The sequence below is a fragment of the Chrysemys picta genome, chromosome 9 (assembly GCF_011386835.1).
Source record: "Chrysemys picta bellii isolate R12L10 chromosome 9, ASM1138683v2, whole genome shotgun sequence".
In the NCBI taxonomy this organism is placed as follows: Eukaryota; Metazoa; Chordata; order Testudines; family Emydidae; genus Chrysemys; species Chrysemys picta.
In genome coordinates, this window is record NC_088799.1 from 49,926,348 (window position 1) to 49,949,215 (window position 22,868).

Sequence of the window (22,868 nt, forward strand, 5' to 3'; positions counted from 1 at the left end):
GCCTCTGCAGGGAGCAGAGTCCCTGACCGTGTGCTGGGGACAGCTGGCAGCATGGCAACTCTCTCTCTCTCTCTCACAGACACACACACACAGGTTACCATCCGTCCGTATTTCCCCGGACATGTCCGGCTTTTTCATCTTTAAATAGCCGTCCGGGAGGAATTGGTAACAAGGTTAAAAGGTCCGGGATTTTCCCCCCTCCCTTCCCTCCCTCCCTTCCATGCAGAGTGCGGCATGGTTGATTGGGTGGCTGGGCCTGATTGAGCCGCTCCCATTGGCATCCAGCAGCCAGAGCCCCTCCCCTGCTCCCCCCCTGCTGCCTTAGCACTCTGCAGGGGAGGCGTGTTTTGCCTCCACGTGGAGGAGCCAGCATCTGACCGGCATGGGCATGGTAAGGGGAGTCCCGGGGGGCAGTCAGGGAGAGGGTTAGATAGGTTGGGTGTTCTGGGAGTCCTGTCAGGGGGGCAGGGGTGTGGAGAGGGGTTGGGACAGTCAGGGACAGGGAGCAGGGGGGGTTAGATGGGTCGGGGGTTCTGGGGGGGCTGTCAGGGGGGCAGGGGTGTGGAGAGGGGTTGGGACAGTCAGGGACAGGGAGCAGAGGGGGTTGGATGGGTCGGGTGTTCTGGGGGTCCTGTCAGGGGGCGGGGAGTGGTTGGATGAGTTGTGGGAGTCCCGGGGGTCTGTCTGGGGGTGGAGGTGTGAATATGGGGTGGGGGGGCAGCAGGTTATATTCTTTTGTGGTGCCCGGGCTCCAGCAATATCCAGGGCCGGGGGCCCTGCTCCAGCAATATTTGGAGCTGGGTCTCCCCTGGCCCTGCCTGGAGCGGGCCCCGGCCTCCACCTGCCACTCCCCCTCCGCGTGTCCCCCCCGCGGGTCTCTGCCCGAAAGAAAGCAGCGTGCGCCTCTCCCATGCCTGCTTGTGCTGCTGCAGTAGCACATTCCTAAGCAGAGCCCTGCTCCCTGGAGCAACTGCTGTCTGCTGCCCCAGGGTCCTAGTGCCCCCCGCCACTAATGGCAAGGTAGGCTGCCCTTACCCTGCCCTTCCACCCTAGCCCTGAGCCTCTCCAACGCCCCAAACCCCTCATCCTCAGCCCCAGCCCTCATCCCCCTGCACCCTAATCCTCTGCCCCAGCCCTGAGCCCCCTCCTGCATCATGAACCCCTCAGACCCATAGCCCTTACCCCTGCATCCCCTCCTATCCCCAAACTCCCTCCCAAACCCCCTCCCCCTTCCCACACACCCCCTCCTGCCCTCAAACTCCCTCCCAAGGCCTGCACCCCCTCCCTTTGCACTGCCTCCCACCCCCAAACTCCATCCCAGAGCCTGCACTCCTCACCCCCTCCTGCACACCCACCCCCTGCCCCAGCCCAGAGCCTGCACCCAGAACCCAAACTCCATCCCAGAGCCTGCACCCTGCACCCCTCCTGCACCCTAATCCCCAGCCCAGGACCTGCACCCCAGACCTCCTCCCCCCACCAAACCCCCCTCCCAGAGCCTTAGGCAGATGGGGGGCAGAGTTGGGGGGAGCGGGTTCTGGGCACCACCAAAATTTCTACAAACCTGCCACCCATAAGGGTCAGGGCAGTCAGGGGACAGGTACAGTCCTAGGGGGGCAGTTAGGGTGGGGGCTCTCAGGATGGGGCAGTCAGGGGACAAGAAGCAGGGGGGGTTGGGGGTTCTGAGGGGGGCAGTCAGGGGGTGGGAAGTGGGAGGGAGTGGATGGGGGTGGGGCGGGGCTAGAGCAGGGCTCCCCACCGCAGTGTCCTCTTTTTTGATTGTGGAAATATGGTAACCCTAACACACACACACACACAAGGGAGAGCAGGCAGCATGGTAACTATCACACACACATACACAGAGGCGGGGGTGGGTGGGCAGGGGGAGTTCAAAAATGAAAAAACAGACCTGAGGCCATATTTCAATCTTTTTAAATCCATCTCCTGCTTTGGGGGCCAATCTTGTGGTTAATGAGGGATCTGATTCCTGGCGTTTGAACTTCTGGGGCTGGCCATGCAGAGGATAGGAGCTAAGCAGAGAAATTCCAGAGCAGAGGCCTGCAAGAGGGAAAGAATCTTTGTGCCCAGAGTTGCTGAGCAATGTCTGTTCCTGAGTTTTTACCTTGTGTTCATTACAGTTGTTTATATTTTTTCTGGTTGATTTTGGCCTCTTATTTCAGTCCTTCAGTTTGCTGAATTTTCAGTTGTCTTGGTCAGTGTCAAAGGTCAATGCACACTTCTCAAGGGCTTAACCTGACCAAGGCAACTGAAAAGGCAATAAAGGCACTGAGAATATGAGATCAAAAGCCTGTCAGAGTTTGTCGGTGTTGCCTGACACTGCTCTCCTCCCCATGAGCAGGGGCTAGTTGGAAGCTGCATAAGAAGGGGTTAATTGAATTCAAGCTGCCTTGCTGCTGGATCATTAACACAGCTGACTTAAAGGAAGTGGAGGCTGCTCTTTCCTGGGAGGGAGGGGAGGCGAGGCTTTATAATAGGTTCAGCTGTTTAAGTTGGGCCTTGGTGGCAGGCATCCTGTAGAAGTGAGTTGGAAGCATGTACTGTGAGTAACTGCACAGGTGGGAAATAATGTGGTTGAGCAGAATCCAGGTGTGGTGACTCAGGGACCAAACTTTGAGCCTTTCCTGGGGTGTGATGCTCCATGCAAATTATTTAATGAACTGATTTGTGTATAAGCACAAACTTCTCATTTAAAAAGTGTGGTGGTGGTGGTGATGAAAGGACTGCCTTGACAGGCCTGGTAGATGAAGTCCTCTGTCTGTAGGTCAAGCTTCCAACACCTGTGACCTCTGCCAGTGTGCCTTATCCTGCTACCCCTGGGTAGGGTATGGGAGAGGATTTACCCCATGGGTAACTGGGGTCCTGTAGTCTTCATGGCCCATGAAGTTCTTGGCCTCTCTGCTAATGGGAGAGTGGTGGTGAGTCTATGCTGCAGGAACTGGACTGGCCCTAACACACTCACTTCATCCATGGCCACTAAACAGCCAGTTGAGGAGAACGCTTCATAATCACTCCAGAACTGGGCTAGATTCAAAGTGGCGTTATACAGGTGGAAAGCTTTATAGATGATTAGCAGCATTAGATGAGCATTTCCTAACTTGATTGATTGACTTTACAACCTTAATAATGTTCTTTTAATGCAGCTTTTCAGTGTAACTTCTTGGCTTTTCTTACAGTTGCACATAATGTAATTTTTTAAAAAACCTTTTCACTGTAACTCCCTCCACACCTAGCATGCTGGCTTGGAGCTTCACCCGTCAGCACAGATGTCTGTCCCTTGGACTACCAGGCTAACTATGCTGGCTGGGAGCAGGAGGCTGTTCTTATGTGAAACTATCCACTAGAGGAGGATGCATAAATTTACTGTTTCAGTGTGTTATGTAAGCATGAGTAGCCCATTTTACTGACTGTGTAGCTAAGAAGAAAGACATGGGCTGTCCTTTCTGAGAGGCAGTGTAGCTCACTGGAGGGAATTTGGGTTTGCTGTATTCAAAGACCTGGGTTCTGTTCTCTGCTTGGTTAATTCTCAATGGTATATGAGCTGTTCAGTAACATTTGGGAAGGATACTTGCTTACCACCAGTCAGTAAAAATGAGATTAGTGCTCCTGCCTCTCAGTGTGCTGCATGTTCCCTTAGGCTATGTAAAAGCTATTGTAATGAGGAAGCAGCAGGATCATCATCTCTTTTGTCTGTGTCCCATCTGGAATGTGAGCTCTGTGTGACCTGATGAAGTGAGACACCGGGACATACGCACAAGAGGACCTATAATGTTGAGGGGTTTTAGTATGGTGGCAGAAAACTGTTGTGTGTCAACTGTGGATGGGAAGTTGTGATCTTCAACAGCGTAGAACTGTTCCAAATCTAAATAGATGTTCATGAGGACAGAAAAATGCATCTCTCCCTGCCAGACCCCTCAGTCCTGCTGCAAAACAGTTCTTGTCCACTTTTCATACAGAAGGTGTCAGGCACCCTTAAGACAGGGGTTACTACTGCTCTGCCATAATCACCTTTTCCCATGGGGGCACCAGCAGGGGTTGAACTTATGCTTTCCAGCTCTGATGCATAGACTTTCTTCCACTTCAGCTACAACATTGGTGGAAACAGTCTGTTTGCAATGTGAACCAGCCTGTAGCGGGGGATGCACTTTACCAGTGGGATTTACAATTCTTTGAGATAGCACCGGAATGTTGAGCACCCATACTGAGTTCTTTTCCTGCAACGGGGGTGTGCTGTAGTGTCTAGAGAAGCACAACCAAACACACTTTGGTACAACTGCACTGAAAGGGAGTGTGGCAAAATGTTGGAGATCTGCATCGGTCACAGTAGTGTATGGGTTTCTGTTCCTGAAGTGACATTGTGCAAGTTCTTACACCATCTGTAAATGGGTGGAGGATAGCTGCCTCACTTAAGGTAGAGGGTGTGAGAAGCACTGTGGAGTGCACACACTAATAGCAAGAACTCATAGCCTTCTGACTTCTACAGGATGTGTGTGGGAAAGTATCCCTCTAAGGCAGTGGTTCCCAAACTTTAACAACCCGTGAACCCCTTTCACTAAAATGTCAAGTCTCGCGAACCCCCTCCTAAAAATGAATATTTCCAGGGATTTTCTCCTTTACCTGAATATAAATTATGAAAGCAGTGATCTTGGACATTTGTTTTTATGACATGCTTATTACACACTATTTATTATAATTATTTATTATTTATCATTACAGTATTTTTATTACATTATGAAAACAGCAACATTCTTCCAAGATCTCACTTTCGTAGCTTGCATCACTTTGAATAAGCCTGTTATAAGACAAGGCTCCTATGTTTCATCAAGGAGCATCAGATATGAAACAGCATGAAGGTATTTAAGAAACCAACTCAAAGAGTTCCTCCTACACAAGCATTCAGGCCTTGAGCAGTCTAGGCAAACTATGCACATTACAACAAAGCTTAAACTTGTTCTTCATAATAATTTTAAAAACAATACTGTCTATTTAAGTTTAAAAACACCAAAAAAATCCACCTCCCTTTCCATTTCTTCTAAAAAGTCTTGAAGTTTAAATTTCCTCAATGTGATAGATAGGCTTGCTTTGATCTGCTTAGCTCTTGGAAGTCCAGGGGCTCCAGGCTGCTGTCCTCGTGCTGCCCATGGTCCCTAGGGACAGCTCTGTCTGCCATTAGGGAATTTTTTCCCGAGAACCCCCTGTAACCTTTCTTGAACCCCCAGGGGTTCACGAACCCCAGTTTGGGAACCACTGCTCTAAGGGCTGGTCCACACTAACCCCCCACTTCGAACTAAGATATGCAACTTCAGCTACGTTCTTCACGTAGCTGAAGTCGAACTATCTTAGTTCGAACTTACTGTGGGTCCACACGCGGCAGGCAGGCTCCCCCGTCGACTCCGCGTACTCCTCTCGCCGAGCAGGAGTACCAGCGTTGACGGCGAGCACTTCCGGGATCGATTTATCTAGACAAGACGCGATAAATCGATCCCAGAAGATCGATTGCTTACCGCCAGACCCGGAGGTGAGTATAGACATACCCTAAGATGTAACACCTTTTCCCTGAGATGTTGGCAGGAGTGCCAGAGCTATCAAATACGTCTGAGCAGCTCTGGGTGACTGTGTTTGAGACTATGGTGTTCTTTGCAACTAAGAGGTGATATTGGTTAAAGTTTCAAGTGCCTGCAGCCTTGTGTGGGATGGGCTGGAGGAAATGATGCCTACTTACAAAGACAAAACGTCCCAAGAAAAATGAATTCCCTAGCTATGAAAACAAGAGAATATACTGCTTAGTGTGTGTGTGTAGAATGGCAAACCTGTATTACTACTACTGATGAAACTGTAAATTAATATGAAACTCAAACATTAAGGTTCCCACAGTAATGTTAACTGTGCCACATTACACATTATATATTTAAATACTATTTCGTGCAATGGCTGTGGGAACTTTAACTGTACATGTGCAGCCAGTACTCTATTTTATTTTTGTTATGTACAATGTTAACAACTTATAATGGGTTCTAAATGAGCTGTAACAACTCTGGAGTCATTGCGGACAGTTTGAGGGAAGCCGGCTTTAAAAAGAGTTTGAATTAAGAAAGGGCTAATACCGGAAATATGACACCTAAAGCAGAAGTCGTAATACTATGACTATTATATAATTGTGTTGTGACCTCATCTGAAATATTGCAATAAGTTCTGGACAGCTCTTAGCAAAGATGTAGTAGAATAGAGGAGGTCAGTTCAAATTATTAGAAGCTGTACAGGCCACCACTCTGTAATGCACCCAATACAGGTTGCCAGTGGAGGACCTTGATCACCAAAAGTCGCAAGCACTTATCAGATTAAGCTGAAGGATCACCTCTTTTAGTTTAGTATGTTCCATGGCTCAACCATGAGCAGGAGACATGATTGTACAAATCACTGGTATGCTCTACTCAGTAATGGAGTACCGCTAGATTAGCTGTATTACATTTTGCAAAGTAGACATATGATGCACATAGACTCCACAGAAACTCTTGCTGCAGCTCTTGTTCATCATGCCAGTTAGGCAGTAGAGAGCACCTCTCTAGTTACAGGAAAAAAATGACCGAGAAGCAACAGCCTCTTCAGAGGTAAGATTGCAACCACATGTTCAGAAAAGGCTATTTTATGTTTACCTTTGACCCTCTCCATGGAAGTATAATGAAAAGAACTCATGCTTTCAGATTTTTAGGGTTATTCCTAACTGAATAGTAGAAATTGTTCTGAAAATTGTCACATTTTAAGTAGCTTTTGAGATTGACTTAAAAAGGCTAATTTTTGAAGTGATGAGATGGGTGAGGTAACATCTTTTATTGGACTAATGTCTGTTGGGGAGAGAGACAAGCTTAAGAGCTTACACGGAGCTCTTCTGCAGGTAATTTTTGAAGTATTTAACACTTTCACCCTTCTTAAGACCCCATGAAATCAGTCACAAAATTGAAGACTTTACTGACTCCCCTTTGGTATGCTGGTTTAATGCAGATGTGGAACCACCCTGATAAGAGCTTAGTAAATAACAAAAGATACACTAGAGCAGTAGTTCCCAAACTTTAACAGCCTGCGAACCCCTTTCACTAAATTGTGAAATCTCGTGAACCCCCTCCTAAAAATGAATATTTTCAGGGATTTAAGTTTAAATTTCCTTAGTGTGATGGATGCCCCAACTGCCGGCCCTGCTCTTCCTGGGGTTTGGCCTGCCAGCCCCCCGCAGAGCGCTGGGGTTTGGGCTGCCGGCTACCCCGCTGACAGGGGCAGGGCTCAGGCTGCCAACCCCAACTGCCCAGCCCCGCTCTCCCTGGGGCTTGGGGTGTCTGCCCTGCAACCGAGTCCCACCTGCTGTCTCCAATACCTGGGGTCCTCTGTCCACCATGAGTGATTTTTTTTCGGGCAACCCCCCTATAACATTCTGCGAACCCCAGTTTGGGAACCACTGCACTAGAGGAACTCTTGACACTAACCCAAGCAACAGGCAATACGACCAGTATCTGAAAACTAGGTATGAACCTTTGCCATTGAAATTGATGGAGCAAAGAGAGCTGGGGAGAAGACAGGTGTGTGCCTGTGGGGGGTGGGTGCTGGGGGAAGGGTGTGGGGTGAGGGGAAGTAAGGGTGGGGTGTTGGTGTGGGGGACGGATTGTGGGCGTGCTGATATTGGCGGCAAGGGCGAGCGGTGACCTGACTCGACCAGTGGCTGGGCGCCGGGTCGGTGACGGACTGGGTGCGGAGCACTAGTCGCCCCGCCCTGGGCCTGAGGCGCGCGCTCCCACAGCAAAGGTGATGCAGACGCTGGCGGCGCTCGGTCCCCGCCTCTCCCTTCTCTCCCCCAATCACAGCCGAACAGGCCACTGAGGAGGGCGCGGCGACCTCGCGCAGGTAAAGGCGATTCGGACGGCAGACTACGAGCGCGCCGCTGCTGCTGGGGGGGTAGGGCTCTGTCCGTGACGTCACGCAGTCGCGGGGATTAGACGCAGTTCCGCCTCCGTTGGCTGAGGCCTATGTACAAATGGCTGGTGGAAGCGCTGCGCTCCCTGCTCTTCCCCAGCGCCCCCCGCCGGGACACGCCGCCCCCACCCCGCGGAAGAGACGGTACCACAGGTCAGTGAGTCTCGCTGCTTGGCGGATGCTCCGGGGCTCGTCGGGCGGTTCTGTAACCCCCCCCCTGCCAGTGGCGGGTTCCGGCACCGTGTACTGGACCCTGGCGGGGGAGGGGCCGGGGGCTTGGTCTGGCTTGGGCCTGTTCCGTGCTCGAGCCCCAGCCTGAGCCGTCGGCGTGGGAACGGACGCTGCTGTTGTACCGAGAGTTGGACCCCAGCGTCTTCTGCTGCAGCACCCTGGAGCTGCCGCCTGCGCCCGGCCGGGTCTGTTCCCCACCGCCACGGGACACTGCTGGAGCAGGGAGCGGGTTTGCTGCGCCTTGGCGCGCCCTGCTGCAGCCTCGCACCCCCGCGCCTGGAGCCTGTCCGCCTTCGGCCTCAAACCCAGACCCTGCATAATCGAAATAGTAAAGCCTCTTGGGCTAGGTCTATACTACCCGCCTGAATCGGCGGGTAGAAATCGACCTCTCGGGGATCGATTTGGGACGCGACAATCGATCCCCGAATCGGCGCTCTTACTCCACCAGCGGAGGTGGGAGTAAGCGCTGCCGACAGAAAGCCGCAGAAGTCGATTTTGCCGCCGTCCTCACAACGGGCTAAGTCTGCTGCGATACGTCGAATTCAGCTACGCTATTCACGTAGCTGAATTTGCGTATCTTAAATCGACTCCCCCCTGTAGTGTAGATGTACCCTTGCTTCTGCCGGGCTTGGGGTGCACTTACTCCAGTTTCTCTAGGTCTGTAACATTCCTAAGGTGGCGCTGCCCAGACATCCCACAGCCGCTTCCCATCGACCACCAACACCAGCAAACTGCCCAGCTTCTCGTGGGACCCCCCCCAACTCTTTGTGGTTGCATGTAATTTGCTTCCCACGATCACTGATTCATGGAATGTATTTGAAAATGTTGAACAGACATTTGAACCTCATGTTGAGCTAATATAGGTGACCTAATGAAGACCTAAATAAGGTCCTAAATAGTTGATCTGCCATTGGTATGGGGAGAACTGTCTGACTGTCTTTCATGAAGGCAAACATGGCTTATGAATTTGGGGGCGGAGGTAGGTATATGCCTAGCATATTGAGTATGTCTGACTCTAATTGCTCTGAAGGTGAAAGCAATTATTTTGTGAATTCCCAGAGTTGGAGAATACATTGTAAAGAATATTATATGCTCTACAAGGCTTGATATGTGTTGGTTTCAAAAACTTTATAGTAGAAGGTTATTTTGGAATGTTTGGCAATTAAATCAATTATGTTCCTATTCAACTTGAAATCTAAATAGGAATATTGTATTTAGTTTAAGACTACCTTTAAGAACTTGAACAGGTGTTCCCTGTTGCCTCTTATGGTTTTACTCTTCTTTTTTGAAAAATGTTTTCACTCCCTTATTGCTGTGTGTAAGACCCAACAAATAAAAGTAGGAACTGACTGTATAGAGGAAACAATTACACTGATTGGACACAAAACTCAAAAACACAAGTGATACAACTGAAAAAGTGGGGTGTGGTGTGGTGGGGTGTGTGGTTTTTTTTTTTTTTTTTTTTTTTGCATACTTCAGCTATAGTAATCTTGGATGTTAGGTGGTAAATCATCTGACAGGTGTGATTTTGAAATTGTTGGTGTCCCTTTGAGGCTAGCAGTTTAACACTTCTAGTCAAAGTGTTTACTGGGAACTATATAATTTTTGTTCTTTTTTCTGCTGAGAATTTTTGGTTGTCTTTTCACCTTGTGTATATTTGCTCCTTGATCATCTTTACCCTTCAAAATCATAGTTGTTTAAACTAACAGTCTTGTTCACTCTACTCTCACTCCTGCAACGAATCATGAAGAAAGCCTTATGTGCATAACCTGTGCAGGAACCTAGACACTACTAACTCTGTAAAAAGTGACTGATGGGCAGTATGAGAAATTGAACCATTGAGGTTAGAGAAGCAAGACTCTGGTCCATAGGATACTATCTAGTGCTTTATTCTGTTTGCTTTAAATATCTCAAAGGGGGGAGGTTTGAAATATCACTATCACAAATCTTTTTTTCCTGATATTCAGCCTGAACTTGATTTTTTTTATCCTCTTAATTGCAGTTATATCCCCTTGTACTGCTCATTCTCCTTCCTTTTGTGTTAAGTTTCCCAGTGTCTGAAAGGTTTGATCATATCTGTCTACTTAGGAATCCTATGCAACATTACTTATTTAGGAGAGAAGATTAAAAATGTTTTTCTCTCTGCATGCCTCTTCCCCCCCCCGTCCCCCCTCCACACTTGTAACTCTTATTGCTTTTCTCAGAATTTCCTTCAGTTTGTCCTTTTGGCAGTATTTACCTCAGTACCAGAATGCAGTATTCTGGCTGGAGTCAAGCCAGAGCACTGTACAGAGGGACAGTTGCCTCCTGCTCTGACCTGATGCACTTGACTATAAAATCCAAAGTTGTATTATTCTTTACTGCTATATTGTATTGCAAACGTGGGCCCAGTTTTCTGTTCGTAACCCTTAGTTTTCTGTTAACGTTACTGCTTTCTGATGTTCTCACTCCAACTGAATCTGTGTTAATCTTTTTCTTTAGTTTTCCATGTTGAGCTTCATTTTCAGTCTTGCTCTGGGGAAGTAGCAAGACTGGTGTGTGTAATAGGAGAAGAAATTCCTGCATATCCACAATCCTGTGCTGAATTTTAAACTCTTGACTTTTGAGTTCATGAGGCTGTCCAGGCCCAAGGTTACAGCACCCCCAATTTTGAACTAAGCTTTTATACTTCGCCTGTCACTTCGGTTTCTGAGTCATGTTCCTTCTTCCAAAAGTAATAGTATGGAAGAAGCATCTGACTTTTCTTAGAAACAGAAGCTATGGAGAAGGTTCTTAAGAAAAGTATAATTCCAGGAACCTAACTTTCCTATTTATTTTGAAATAAATTATATTAACACTGCACTCAACTTCAGAGAACCAACGGGTGCATGAACAGGAACCAACTGGGAATACTAGTTTCAATGTTCACTGTTTATACTCACTTGGCTTTCACAGGCCCTGCAGATGCCTGTTTCCTCGTCTGATTAGGAAGACTCAAGTTTTCTCAGATTGTACTATGGCAATTTGTATTCAGGTCCATTGTGAGTAGTGCGTTTCCCAGAACATTCAGACATTTGGTAGTGCTAGTTGTAGCTCTGATTAGTATGCTGGTTAAGGAAAAAGGATCCACATGCATTCTTGAGTCCAGCATTTTCTAGTGTCCTCAGCACCTTACCAAGTAAGCAAGAGGACTTGTGCAGAGACGTGGTTTTTGACAAGTTCAGAATTTGAACTCTTACACTCTACAGGCTTAACACATTTGGAAGTACTGATTGATGTGATTAAAGGATAGTCTTTTCAAAAAAGTGTTAAAGCCTGAAGATGTGATTGTTAGAGCCCTGGCAAATCTGGGGATATCTGCTTTATATCCGTATCCATGGATGCGGGTATCCACAGACTATTTTTGTGGATTGGATGTGGATACAAATTTTGTATCAATGGTGGTGATGGCATCAAGATAAAAATAACATGAGGCCTCTTCCAAAGTTTGTCCCATGATTGGCCATATTGGAAAACAAGCTTTGTTTTGGTAGTTGAGGCCCTTTATCACTGGCAGGATGTGCAAAGCACCTTAAAAAGCAACAGAGGGTCCTGTGGCACCTTTAAGACTAACAGAAGTATTGAGCATAAGCTTTCGTGGGTAAGAACCTCACTTCTTCAGATGCAAGTAATGGAAATTTCCAGAGGCAGGTATAAATCAGTATGGAGATAACGAGGTTAGTTCAATCAGGGAGGTGCTCTGCTAGCAGTTGAGGTGTGAACACCAAGGGAGGAGAAACTGCTTCTGTAGTTGGATAGCCATTCACAGTCTTTGTTTAATCCTGATCTGATGGTGTCAAATTTGCAAATGAACTGGAGCTCTGCAGTTTCTCTTTGGAGTCTGGTCCTGAAGTTTTTTGCTGTAAGATGGCTACCTTTACATCTGCTATTGTGTGGCCAGGGAGGTTGAAGTGTTCTACAGGTTTTTGTATATTGCCATTCCTGATATCTGACTTGTGTCCATTTATCCTCTTGCGTAGTGACTGTCCAGAGTTGGCATCGAGGTTTGTTGCATGGGTTGGTTCTACAGGCCACTTTCCTCAGATCCCACTGAGGAATACACTAAGAAACTGCACCATCTACTCAGGACACTCCCTACACTAACACAGGAGCTCAGCAACAAGTTGTGCTGTGTCATCATCAGGGATACTGTTCCTGATAGCTTGTATTCCATCTGTGTGTGGGATGTTTGTGTAGAGAGCCTCTACATTCATGGTGGCTAGGATGGTGTTTTCTGGGAGGTCACCAATGCATAGTAGTTTTCTCAGGAAATCAGTGGGGTCACAGAGATAGCTGGGAGTGCTGGTGGCGTAGGGTCTGAGTAGGGAGTCTACATATCCAGACAGTACTTCAGTGAGAGTGCCAATGCCCGAGATGATGGGACGTCCAGGATTTCCAGGTTTGTGGATCTCAGATAGTAGATAGAGTCCCGACCGGGGTTATTCTAAGGGTATGTTGATTTGTTCCTGTGTTAGTGTAGGGAGTGTCCTGAGTAGATGGTGCAGTTTCTTAGTGTATTCCTCAGTGGGATCTGAGGAAAGTGGCCTGTAGAACCAACCCATGCAACAAACCTCGATGCCAACTCTGCCTACATATCTACACCAGCAACACTATCACAGGACCTAACCAGATCAGCTACAACATCACCGGCTCATTCACCTGCATGTCCACCAATGTTATATATGCCATCATATGCCAGCAATGCCCCTCTGCTGTGTACATTGGCCAAACTGGACAGTCACTACGCAAGAGGATACATGGACACAAGTCAGATATCAGGAATGGCAATATACAAAAACCTGTAGGAGAACACTTCAACCTCCCTGGCCACACAATAGCAGATGTAAAGGTAGCCATCTTACAGCTAAAAACTTCAGGACCAGACTCCAAAGAGAAACTGCTGAGCTCCAGTTCATTTGCAAATTTGACACCATCAGATCAGGATTAAACAAAGACTGTGAATGGCTTTCCAACTACAGAAACAGTTTCTCCTCCCTTGGTGTTCACACCTCAACTGCTAGCAGAGCACCTCACCCTCCCTGATTGAACTAACCTCGTTATCTCCATACTGATTTATACCTGCCTCTGGAAATTTCCATTACTTGCATCTGAAGAAGTGAGGTTCTTACCCACGAAAGCTTATGCTCCCAATACTTCTGTTAGTCTTAAAGGTGCCACAGGACCCTCTGTTGCTTTTTACAGATTCAGACTAACACGGCTACCCCTCTGATACAAAGCACCTTAAACAGCTCACTATTTTGTCTTTTCCAGGGGCTGCTTAACAAGAAAAGAACCTCGCCAGCTGAGGCATGAGCTTATCAGACATCAATAGAGGGCTTGATGGTTAGAACTGTTTGCTTATCAGCTGTCTAACAGGCATGCATCTGGTAGTGCTTCCAGACTTCACTGTGAGCTTCCAGTTCCTAGTAGTCAATGCAGCAATAGACTAGATCGGCCTTGAAGGTATTACAGGGATCAGTAGTTTTTCTGTTGGGATGTGGTGTTATCCTGACCTAAACTGAGCAGAGAATCCTCTTGCTGGAGAGGGCATTGCATATCAAAGGAAAATCATTGTGGAGATTGTACATCAGGGAGAGGGAGCCAGAACAGACAGCTGAATACCTATATAGTGAGGCCTTGTCTATAGGAGAAAATTGAACTGGTTTATTGTAACGTAAATTTAAACCAGTGCAAAAGGCTGAGGTGGCAATCCATTAGTTCAAACCAGTCTTATTTTGGTAGATCTTAAGTTGTTTAGGAATTGGTTTAGGTTAAATTGAAATAAAGCCACTTTAAACCAAATGAAGCATGCCTATATGGAATTGTGCACTAGTCTAACCAAAGCAGGTTAAAGATCGTGACTTTAAATTGCAACTTTCTCACATAGTCAAGGCCCTGAAGTTTTTGGAGTAAGCGTCAAATTTTCCTTCTTACCTGAGGGAATAACCTCATTCCTGTGGGTAATGAAGAGCAGATATATGTGCACTCATAGAGATGGCCTAAGCAGCTTCTGTATGTTTTCCAGTTTGCTCAACCAGAAGATTCTACAAAGGTTGAAGTCAGTGGATGAAATCCTAATAATCCCAAATGTAGTAGTGACAGAAATTCCAAAGTTTCTTTGTTGCCAGTAGAAGGCAGTCTGCCTGCTATTTTGAGAAGCATTTATAATACAGTAACTCCTAACTTAATGTTGTAGTTCTGTTCCTGAAAAATGTGACTTTAAGCGAAACGGTGTTAAGCGAATCCAATTTCCCCATAAGAATTAATGTAAATGGGGGGGGGATGGGTTAGGTTCCAGGGAAACTTTTTTTGCCAGACAAAAGGCATTATATACCTTTTAAACAAGCAATTGAATGCAGTTATGAGGTTTTTTAAACAATTTTAAAGATACAATTTAATACTACAATCATCATTGCTGAGTATGAAGCAATGGGAGGTGTCCCTGCCTTACCCCACACAGGCACAGTCCCCTGGCACTGCAGACAATGAGGCAGACAAGGAGGCTGAAGGTGCCATAGGCTAGGAGAAGCATGTTGCACAGCGGCAGCATCCCCTACTGTGCAAGCACCAGGGGTGGGGGGCCCTCAACCCTGGGCCTGCCCACTCCCGCCCTTCCCCCAAGCCCCCACCCTTAACCCGCACTTCTTTCCATCCCCACCTCCTACCCCTTTCCTCCACATGCCATGTCCTCGCTCCTCCTCCCCCCCTCCTGCAGCAATCAGCTGGTTTGTGGTGTTCAGGAGGGAGGGAGAGGGAGCCTGCATGCCAAGTCCTCTCTCCTTCCCCTCCCTGCTTCCTGAACGGAGGGGGGAGCAGGGGGAAGGCGCTGATCCGCGGGTCTGCCAGTGCGCGGGAGGCGCTGGGGGGAGGGGAGGGACGCGTAGAGGAGCTGATAACGGGGCTGCTAGCTGTGGACAAAGCTGGCAGCCAGATGACTAGCGGAGCATCGCACAACTTTAAATGAGCATGTTCTGTAATGGAGCAGGGGCATAAAATCGAAACAATGTTAAGCAAGAGGACGTTAAGTGGGGAGTTACTGTACTTTGGCTATTAATCTTGCTGCATGGTTACTGAGAGGCAAAAGATGAAATCCTTCATGGCAAATTTAGAATGTCCTTGCTCTATTGGCATCCAAAAACAGAATAATTGCTAAAGCATGTAGTAGAGCAGGGAATTCACTTCTGGTGCCGGAGGCTGAAAACAGAAATATTCTCCTCAAAATACCCTTTGGCTTAAGGGATGACCAGTTGCACTGAAACTTAGACTTCTCCCTCTACTAAAACATATTAAGAGTTACAAAGGCTTCACACATGAAGCAAGCATGGCCTCACAGGTTACACACTCTGGGAATATAATCCAGAACTCTACTGTGGAAGATCCAACTCTAGGCTACTTAGCCCCTCTGTCAAAGTCATTGAGTTCAAGGCCCGAAGGGACCATCAGATCTAGTTTGACCTCCTGTATCTCAGACCACCAGCACCACCCCGCACCTATTCACCAAACCCAACAACCAGAATTAGACTAAAGTATTACAGCTGTTGGGAGACTAATCTGTTGTGTCCCAGGGAGAGACTAGGAGGGACTGATGTGTACCAACACCTGAGGCTCTTGGAATGGCAGGGAAATGATTGTGAGAGAAACAGATAATCCTGGCAAATAACCTGCATCCATACACTGCAGAGGAAGACTAAAAATCCCCATGGTCCCTGCCAATCTAACCTGGGGGAAAATTCCTTCCCAACACCGCATATAGAGATCAGTTGGACCCTGAGTGTGGGAGCAAGAAAGAGCCAGCCAAGCACCTCAGCTAATATGCTCAGTGCCCCCATCCAATGTCTCATGTTCAGTCGTGGCTATCACTGATCCTTCCTTCAGAGGAAGGAGACCAAACGCTGTCCTTCAGAATGAGTGTGTGTTGGGAGGGAGGAGGTGCAGGGGGGAATCCTTCCTGATGCCTGCAGTGGCTGGCTGAAGCCCTGAATCATGAGCTTTTAGGAACATGTAACCAGAAGTGAGCGCCAGTGGTGCTGAGCTCTGCCCCCTACTATTAGAAGCAACTCTGTATAATCTCTCACACACATTTGTCCAGTTCTCTTAAAACGAATTAAGTTGTTTTGCCCCTACAATTTGTACAGGGAGGCGGTTCCAGAGCCTCACTCCTCTGTTGGTTAGAAACGTTCTTCTAATCTCCAGGCTGAATTAGTTCATGGCCAGTTTCTACTGATTTTTTTTTTTCTTGTGCCAAAGTCTTCACCCTCTTGGGTGTTTACCTCTCTGTTTTTTTTGGAGAGCAATCAGATCCATTCAGCCTTCTTGTTAAGTTAAACAAGCCAGGATCTTCAAGTCTTCTATCATAAGATGAGCCCTCTGCAGTAGCTCTTCTCTGCATCTGCTTCAGTTTGAATTGATTGTTCCTGAATATGGGTGACTGGAATTGTACACAGTATTCCAAATGAGGTTTCCACACACCCAGGTCTTTCTCCTCTGTTTCCAACTGATGAGCCCCCAGGTGTAGCAGAAATTATTAGCCCCCAAGTTCATGATCTTACACTTTGGACTATTGACTTTCATCCCATTTCTGTCACTTTAGCCTTCAAGGTCATCCAGATCTTCCTATACAATATTCCAATCCTCCTCTGTTTTGATGATGCCTCCTGACTTTGTTTCATCAGCAAATTTAATTTGCACATTGCTGCCCAAAAAAGATCAGCAAAAAGAACAGGAGTACTTGTGGCACCTTAGAGACTAACAAATTTATTAGAGCATAAGCTTTCGTGGACTACAGCCCACTTCTTCGGATGCATACAGAGTGGAATAAATATTGAAGAGATATACACACACACATACAGAGAGCATAAACAGGTGGGAGTTGTCTTACCAATTCTGAGAGACCAATTAAGTAAGAGAAAAAAAAACTTTTGAAGTGATAATCAAGATAGCCCAGTACAGACAGTTTGATAAGAAGTGTGAGAATACTTACAAGGGGAGATAGATTCAATGTTTGTAATGGCTCAGCCATTCCCAGTCCTTATTCAAACCGGAGTTGATCGTGTCTAGTTTGCATATCAATTCCAGCTCAGCAGTCTCTCGTTGGAGTCTGTTTTTGAAGTTTTTCTGTTGTAATAAAAAAACTTCAAAAAACAGACTCCAACGAGAGACTGCTGAGCTGGAATTGATATGCAAACTAGACACAATCAACTCAGGATTGAATAAGGACTGGGAATGGCTGAGCCATTACAAACATTGAATCTATCTCCCCTTGTAAGTATTCTCACACTTCTTAGCCCAGTACAGACAGTTTGATATCTTGATTATCACTTCAAAAGTTTTTTTTCTCTTACCAATTCTGAGAGACCAATTAAGTAAGACAACTCCCACCTGTTTATGCTCTCTGTGTATGTGTGTGTATATATATCTCTTCAATATTTATTCCACTCTGTATGCATCCGAAGAAGTGGGCTGTCCACGAAAGCTTATGCTCTAATAAATTTGTTAGTCTCTAAGGTGCCACAAGTACTCCTGTTCTTTTTGCGGATACAGACTAACACGGCTGCTACTCTGAAAAAAGATCAGGTTTGCCTGGAATTATCTACTTTTGGTAAACTCGGGTTGCATTCCAGCCCCTTTCCTAGTTACTGCCATGAATTGAATTATTTTTTCTTTCAGTTTGTTCCTTGCATTCTACTGAAGTGAGACTAACAGGTCTAATTGCTTGGATAACTTTCTCTTCTTTCTTAAATATAGGTAGGATGTTAGTACCATATGACTGAATAGCTATCCCCAAATAGATTTTAAAGGGGGGGGGGGGGGGGGGGGGGAGAAATCCTTGCTACTGGACTAGCAATCTCATGTGCCAGTTCTTTCCGAATTCTGGGATGGAAATTTTCTAGTCTCTTCTTCCCCCCCCCCCCCCCCCCCCGTTTGAGTGCATTAAGCTCTTTAAGTTTTTCTTCCACCTCAGATGTGGTAATTTCCATTTCTGTGCATTCACTTCCATTAGCCATCCTGCCTTTGAGCCCATGTTCCATATTATCCTTATGGAAAACAGAGTCCAAGTATTCATTTAATTTTTGGGCCATACCTAGAGCCTGTTTAATTTCCTTGCCATCTACACTGTATAACAGCCCAACTTCATCCATCCTTATTCTCTCTAGACTGTTTCTAGAAAAAAAGAAATGAGGGGGGAATTCTTATCCTCCCACAAACTCAACTGTAAGTTCTAGCTGTCTGTGTGACAAATATTTATTGTGGGCTATTTGTGCATATGTAACACTGAAACAAGGACTGCTCATGCATATGTAATGTCAAAGCACTTGGTTATGTGTCCTTGTCTAGTGGGGCAGTCCACAGAAAAGTTTTCTTCTGCTGCCAGCTAATGTAGTTAGTCCTCTGGCTTAAGTGGCAGAGGTCTGTGTTGGTGGGTTTAAACTCTGAGGCTTGAAAGAGGAAGTAAGGAAGGGATTAGCTGCACGCAATTTGTTTTTAAAAAAGCAACATAGAATAACAGTCTCACTCTTTATAAACTGTGACAAGAAATCTGTTTTAGGTTGCAAAGTCAAGCATTCAAAAATTAGGAAATGTCAGATTGCTAGAGGGGAGGGTGCTTTACCAAAAGTCTCTCTTGGTGGTTGTCTTTTCTTCTGGAGAGAGACCCTGCATGGAGCCCCTTAGTTCTATAGCTGGTTTTTGTTCTTGATCAGTGTTTCACTTCCTGTTTTACCTGTTACATGTGCACATCAGGAGCAGAATGTAGTATGCAAAGCATAGGCAGTGCTGCTACAATGGAAGAAGGGTGAAAAGCCGTGGATTAGGGTTGGGCAAGGGGGATTAAATAAGGGAGGGAGAAACACACTTAACCATTATTGTACTGTACATCTGGAGTGCAGTATTAATCTCTTTGGAATTAACAAATGAAAATTTGACTTCTTTTTTACAGCATTAAGTTGTATGTCCCAACCAACTGCCCTTCACACTGATTTGGAAAAAAGGGTATGAAAAGGACAGGGCCTGATCTTACGTACGTATATGTAAGGGTTGTTCCACGAATATAAAGCCTGGCTTTTTTTGTACTGTTATTAAAGAAAATAAAATACATATTACAGTGATGGGCACTGTCCTGTCAAAGCAGGAGGGACACTAACATTGGGGGTGCTGACTCCTACATCTGGATCGTCTACGTTTAAAATCCTGATCCAGTTTTTTAGCTTGCATTTGAAATGCAATCTGACATGTGGTCCTTACTCCTCCCTCCATCAAGCCAGTGGTAAAGGTTAAATTGTGACAGTGAAAGATAGGTGATATCTAGTGTCTTTTTTGGGGAGGGGGGGGTACGGCCTGAGAAGTAAACTCAGGGTTCCTGCTTTCTGGTCTTTTCTCATTGGCTATTGTTACTCCTGTAACCATCAGAGGAGTGAAGTTCTGGAACAGCCTTTCAAGGGGAGCAGTGGGGACCAAAGAACCTAACTGGTTTCAAAACTGGAGGGGATGGTACGGTTGCCTACAATGACAGATGGCCCATCCATCTGTGACTGCTCTTAGCAAATAACTTCAACAGCCAGAGATAGGATATCAGATGGGTAGGTCTCGGAGTTACTACAGAGAATTCTTTTCCAGGTGTCTGGCTGGTGGGTCTCACCTATATGCTCAGGGTCTAACTGATTGCCATATATGGGGTCAGGAAGGAATTTTTGCCCAACTCAGGTTGGCAGAGACCCTGGGCTTTTTTACCTTCCTCTGCAGCCTGGGGCACAAGTCACTTGCTGGCTTGAACTAGAGCAGGGGTTCTCAAATTTAATTGCACCCAGACCCCCTTCTGACAACAAAAATTACTACATGATCCCAGGAGAGAGGACCGAAGCCTGAGCCTACCCAGGCCCCCCTGCCCCAGACGGGGGCCAAAGCACAAGCCCCATCGCCCTGGATTTGTGAGGCCAAAGCTCAAACCTAAGGGCTTCAACCCCAGGCAGGGGGCCTGTAACCTGAGCCCCACCACTCAAGGCTGAAACCCTTGGGTTTTGATCTTGGGTGGTGGGGCTCGAGCTTTGGCTTCAGCTCTGGCCTTGGGTCCCAGCAAGTCTAAAGCCAGGGCTGGCAATCCCATTAAAATGGGGTTGTGACCCACTTTGGGGTCCCAACCCAGTTTGAGAACTGCTGAACTTGAGTAAATGGTGGATTCTCTAACTTAAACTCTCTAAATCAAGATTTGAGGACTTCGGTAATAGACCCATAATCTCTGGCTGAGTTACTAGAGTGGGTGGGTGAGGTTCTGCAGCCATGATGTGCAGGAAGTCAGACTGGACTCATGATGGTGTCTTCTGGCCTTAAAGTCGGAATCTATGCTTGAGAATTTCTGACTTTCTTCTTCAGGCCTGGTTTACGGTACAAAGTTAGGTTAACTTAACTACATTGGTTGAAGCTGTGAAAAATGTGGTTAAGCCAACCTAAGTCCCATTGTAGACACCGCTAGGTTGATGGAGGAATTTTTCGATTGACCTCGCTACTGTTTTTCAGAGAGGTGGACTTACTTCTGTGACAGAAGAACCTCTTCCATCGCTGTAATAAGTGTCAATGCTACAACAGCAAAGCTGCTATCATGTCTAGTGTAGACAGCCCTCAGAAGTTACACTCAAACTGTTGAAGGGAAAGGGGCAGTTAGCTGTGCTCAGTGATCAGGGCCTGATTTGGCACACAATTGATCACCTAATAATGGACAAAATCTAAAGATGACCATCACCCAACTGTTGAATACTCTGTGAAAGCTAGAGGGAAAATTAACTTGAACAGAAGAGCTAAATACTTGAAAAAAGAAGAACAGGAGTACTTGTGGCACCTTAGAGACTAACAAATTTATTAGAGCATAAGCTTTCGTGGACTACAGCCCACTTCGGAAGTTAGTCTCTAAGGTGCCACAAGTCACTCTAAGGTGCCATTTAGTCACTAAATTTGTTAGTCTCTAAGGTGCCACAAGTACTCCTGTTCTTCTTTTTGCGGATACAGACTAACACGGCTGCTACTCTGAAACCTAAATACTTGAATTGTCTTACCACAGAGTTAAATATTTGACAACTGTGAACATTGTACACTGAATATAGCATAGAAAAGATTTTTACTTTAGGGTATGGCTACACTATAACACAGCTGCAGCACAGCAGTGTAGACACGACAGTGATAGAAGGGGTTTTGTCACTGTGGTGAATCCACTCACTTGAGAGGTGGTAGCTAGGTCGAGAGAATTCTTCTGTCGCCCTAGCGGTGCCTATATTCCTGCTTAGGTCAGCTTAACTGTGTGTCTCAGAAGTGTGAATCTTTCATACCCTGAGTGATGTAGCTCTGTCAGTCTACGTTTTAGGTGTAGACCAGGCCTTAACTGATAACACTGGTCTACAATTTTTGAGAAGTCATCTGCTTCAGAGATAAAATGTGCTATTTATTATGTATTTTGATGTGCTGAATTCAAATATGACAATTAAAACAACTGGCTACTGTTTCTAAGATATTTAAGTTTTTACATTTTATGTCTATGTATATTGTGTAGATAGTAGAGTTTTAATCATAAATTGTAAACCTAGGTCTTTTCATGTGTTTATGGTTGCTTTACATGATAATATTTCACCTATCCTGTTTATGTAACACTTTAAAAATCAGCAAAAGGGTTATATAAATAAAATTTATTTATATATGAAACAAAAGGCAAAAAACTATTATGTGTACATAGTTTAGTCCTATTCCGTGTCTATTCGGCGCTTCTTGGCTTGTCTCTTGTATTCATTAAATGGAGCATCTCTTGTCACTGTCCAGCAATAGTCTGCAAGCATTGATGGGCTCCATTTGCCCTGATAACGTTTCTCCGTTGTTGCAATATCCTGGTGAAATCGCTCACCGTGCTCGTCGCTTACTGCTCTGCAGTTCGGTGGAAAAAAATCTAGATGAGTGCAAAAAATGTATCTTTAGTGACATGTTGCAACCAAGGCTTCGTATGCCTTGAGGAGGTTTTCCACCAACAACCTGTAGTTGCCTTGTTGTTTCCGAGAAAATTTATTGCCACTAACTGGAAGGCTTTCCATGCTGTCTTTTCCTTGTCACGCAGTGCATGCTCAAATGCATCATGTTGAAGTTCACGTTTCTGAGGACCAACAAAGACGCCTTCCTTTATCTTAGCTTCACTTAACCTTGGAAATTTTCCACGGAGGTACTTGAAAGCTGCTTGTTTTGTCAATGGCCTTGACAAAGTTCTTCATCAGACCCAGCTTGATGTGTAAAGATGGTAACAAAATCTTCCTTGATTCAACCAGTGGTGGATGCTGAACACTTTTTTCCTCCCAGGCTCCAATGACTGTCGGAGTGGCCAATCTTTCTTGATGTAGTGGGAATCTCTTGCACAACTAGCCCATTCGCAGAGAAAACAGCAGTACTTTGTGTATCCAGTCTGCAGACCAAGCAAGAGAGCAACAACCTTCAAATTGCCACAAAGCTGCCACTGATGTTGGTCATAGTTTTATGCACCTCAAAAGTTGTTTCATGTTGTCATAGGTTTCCTTCATATGGACTGCATGACCAACTGGAATTGATGGCAAAACATTGCCATTATGCAGTAAAACAGCTTTAAGACTCGTCTTTGAATCAATGAACAGTCTCCACTCATCTGG

At 46.1% G+C, this 22,868-nt stretch overlaps 1 protein-coding gene across 9 annotated transcripts in view; it reads left to right on the top strand.

Moving 5' to 3' along the window:
- Positions 1–2,500: 2,500 nt before the first annotated feature.
- Positions 2,501–22,868, top strand: part of SENP2 (SUMO specific peptidase 2) — a 62,388-nt gene continuing 42,020 nt past the window's right edge. For 3 of the 9 annotated variants that reach the window (XR_010590148.1, XM_005308643.5, XM_005308645.5), the window contains exon 1: positions 7,783–8,127. Coding sequence is in view for 6 of the 9 variants with exons in the window: in XM_005308643.5 (XP_005308700.2) it covers positions 8,036–8,127 (92 nt within the window). In the remaining 3 variants the exon portion in view is untranslated. Of the gene's footprint in view, positions 2,574–7,718; positions 8,128–19,159; positions 19,251–22,868 lie in introns of those variants that run through there. The other 6 variants (XM_065556188.1, XM_065556189.1, XM_005308644.5 and 3 more) reach the window with 6 other exon arrangements.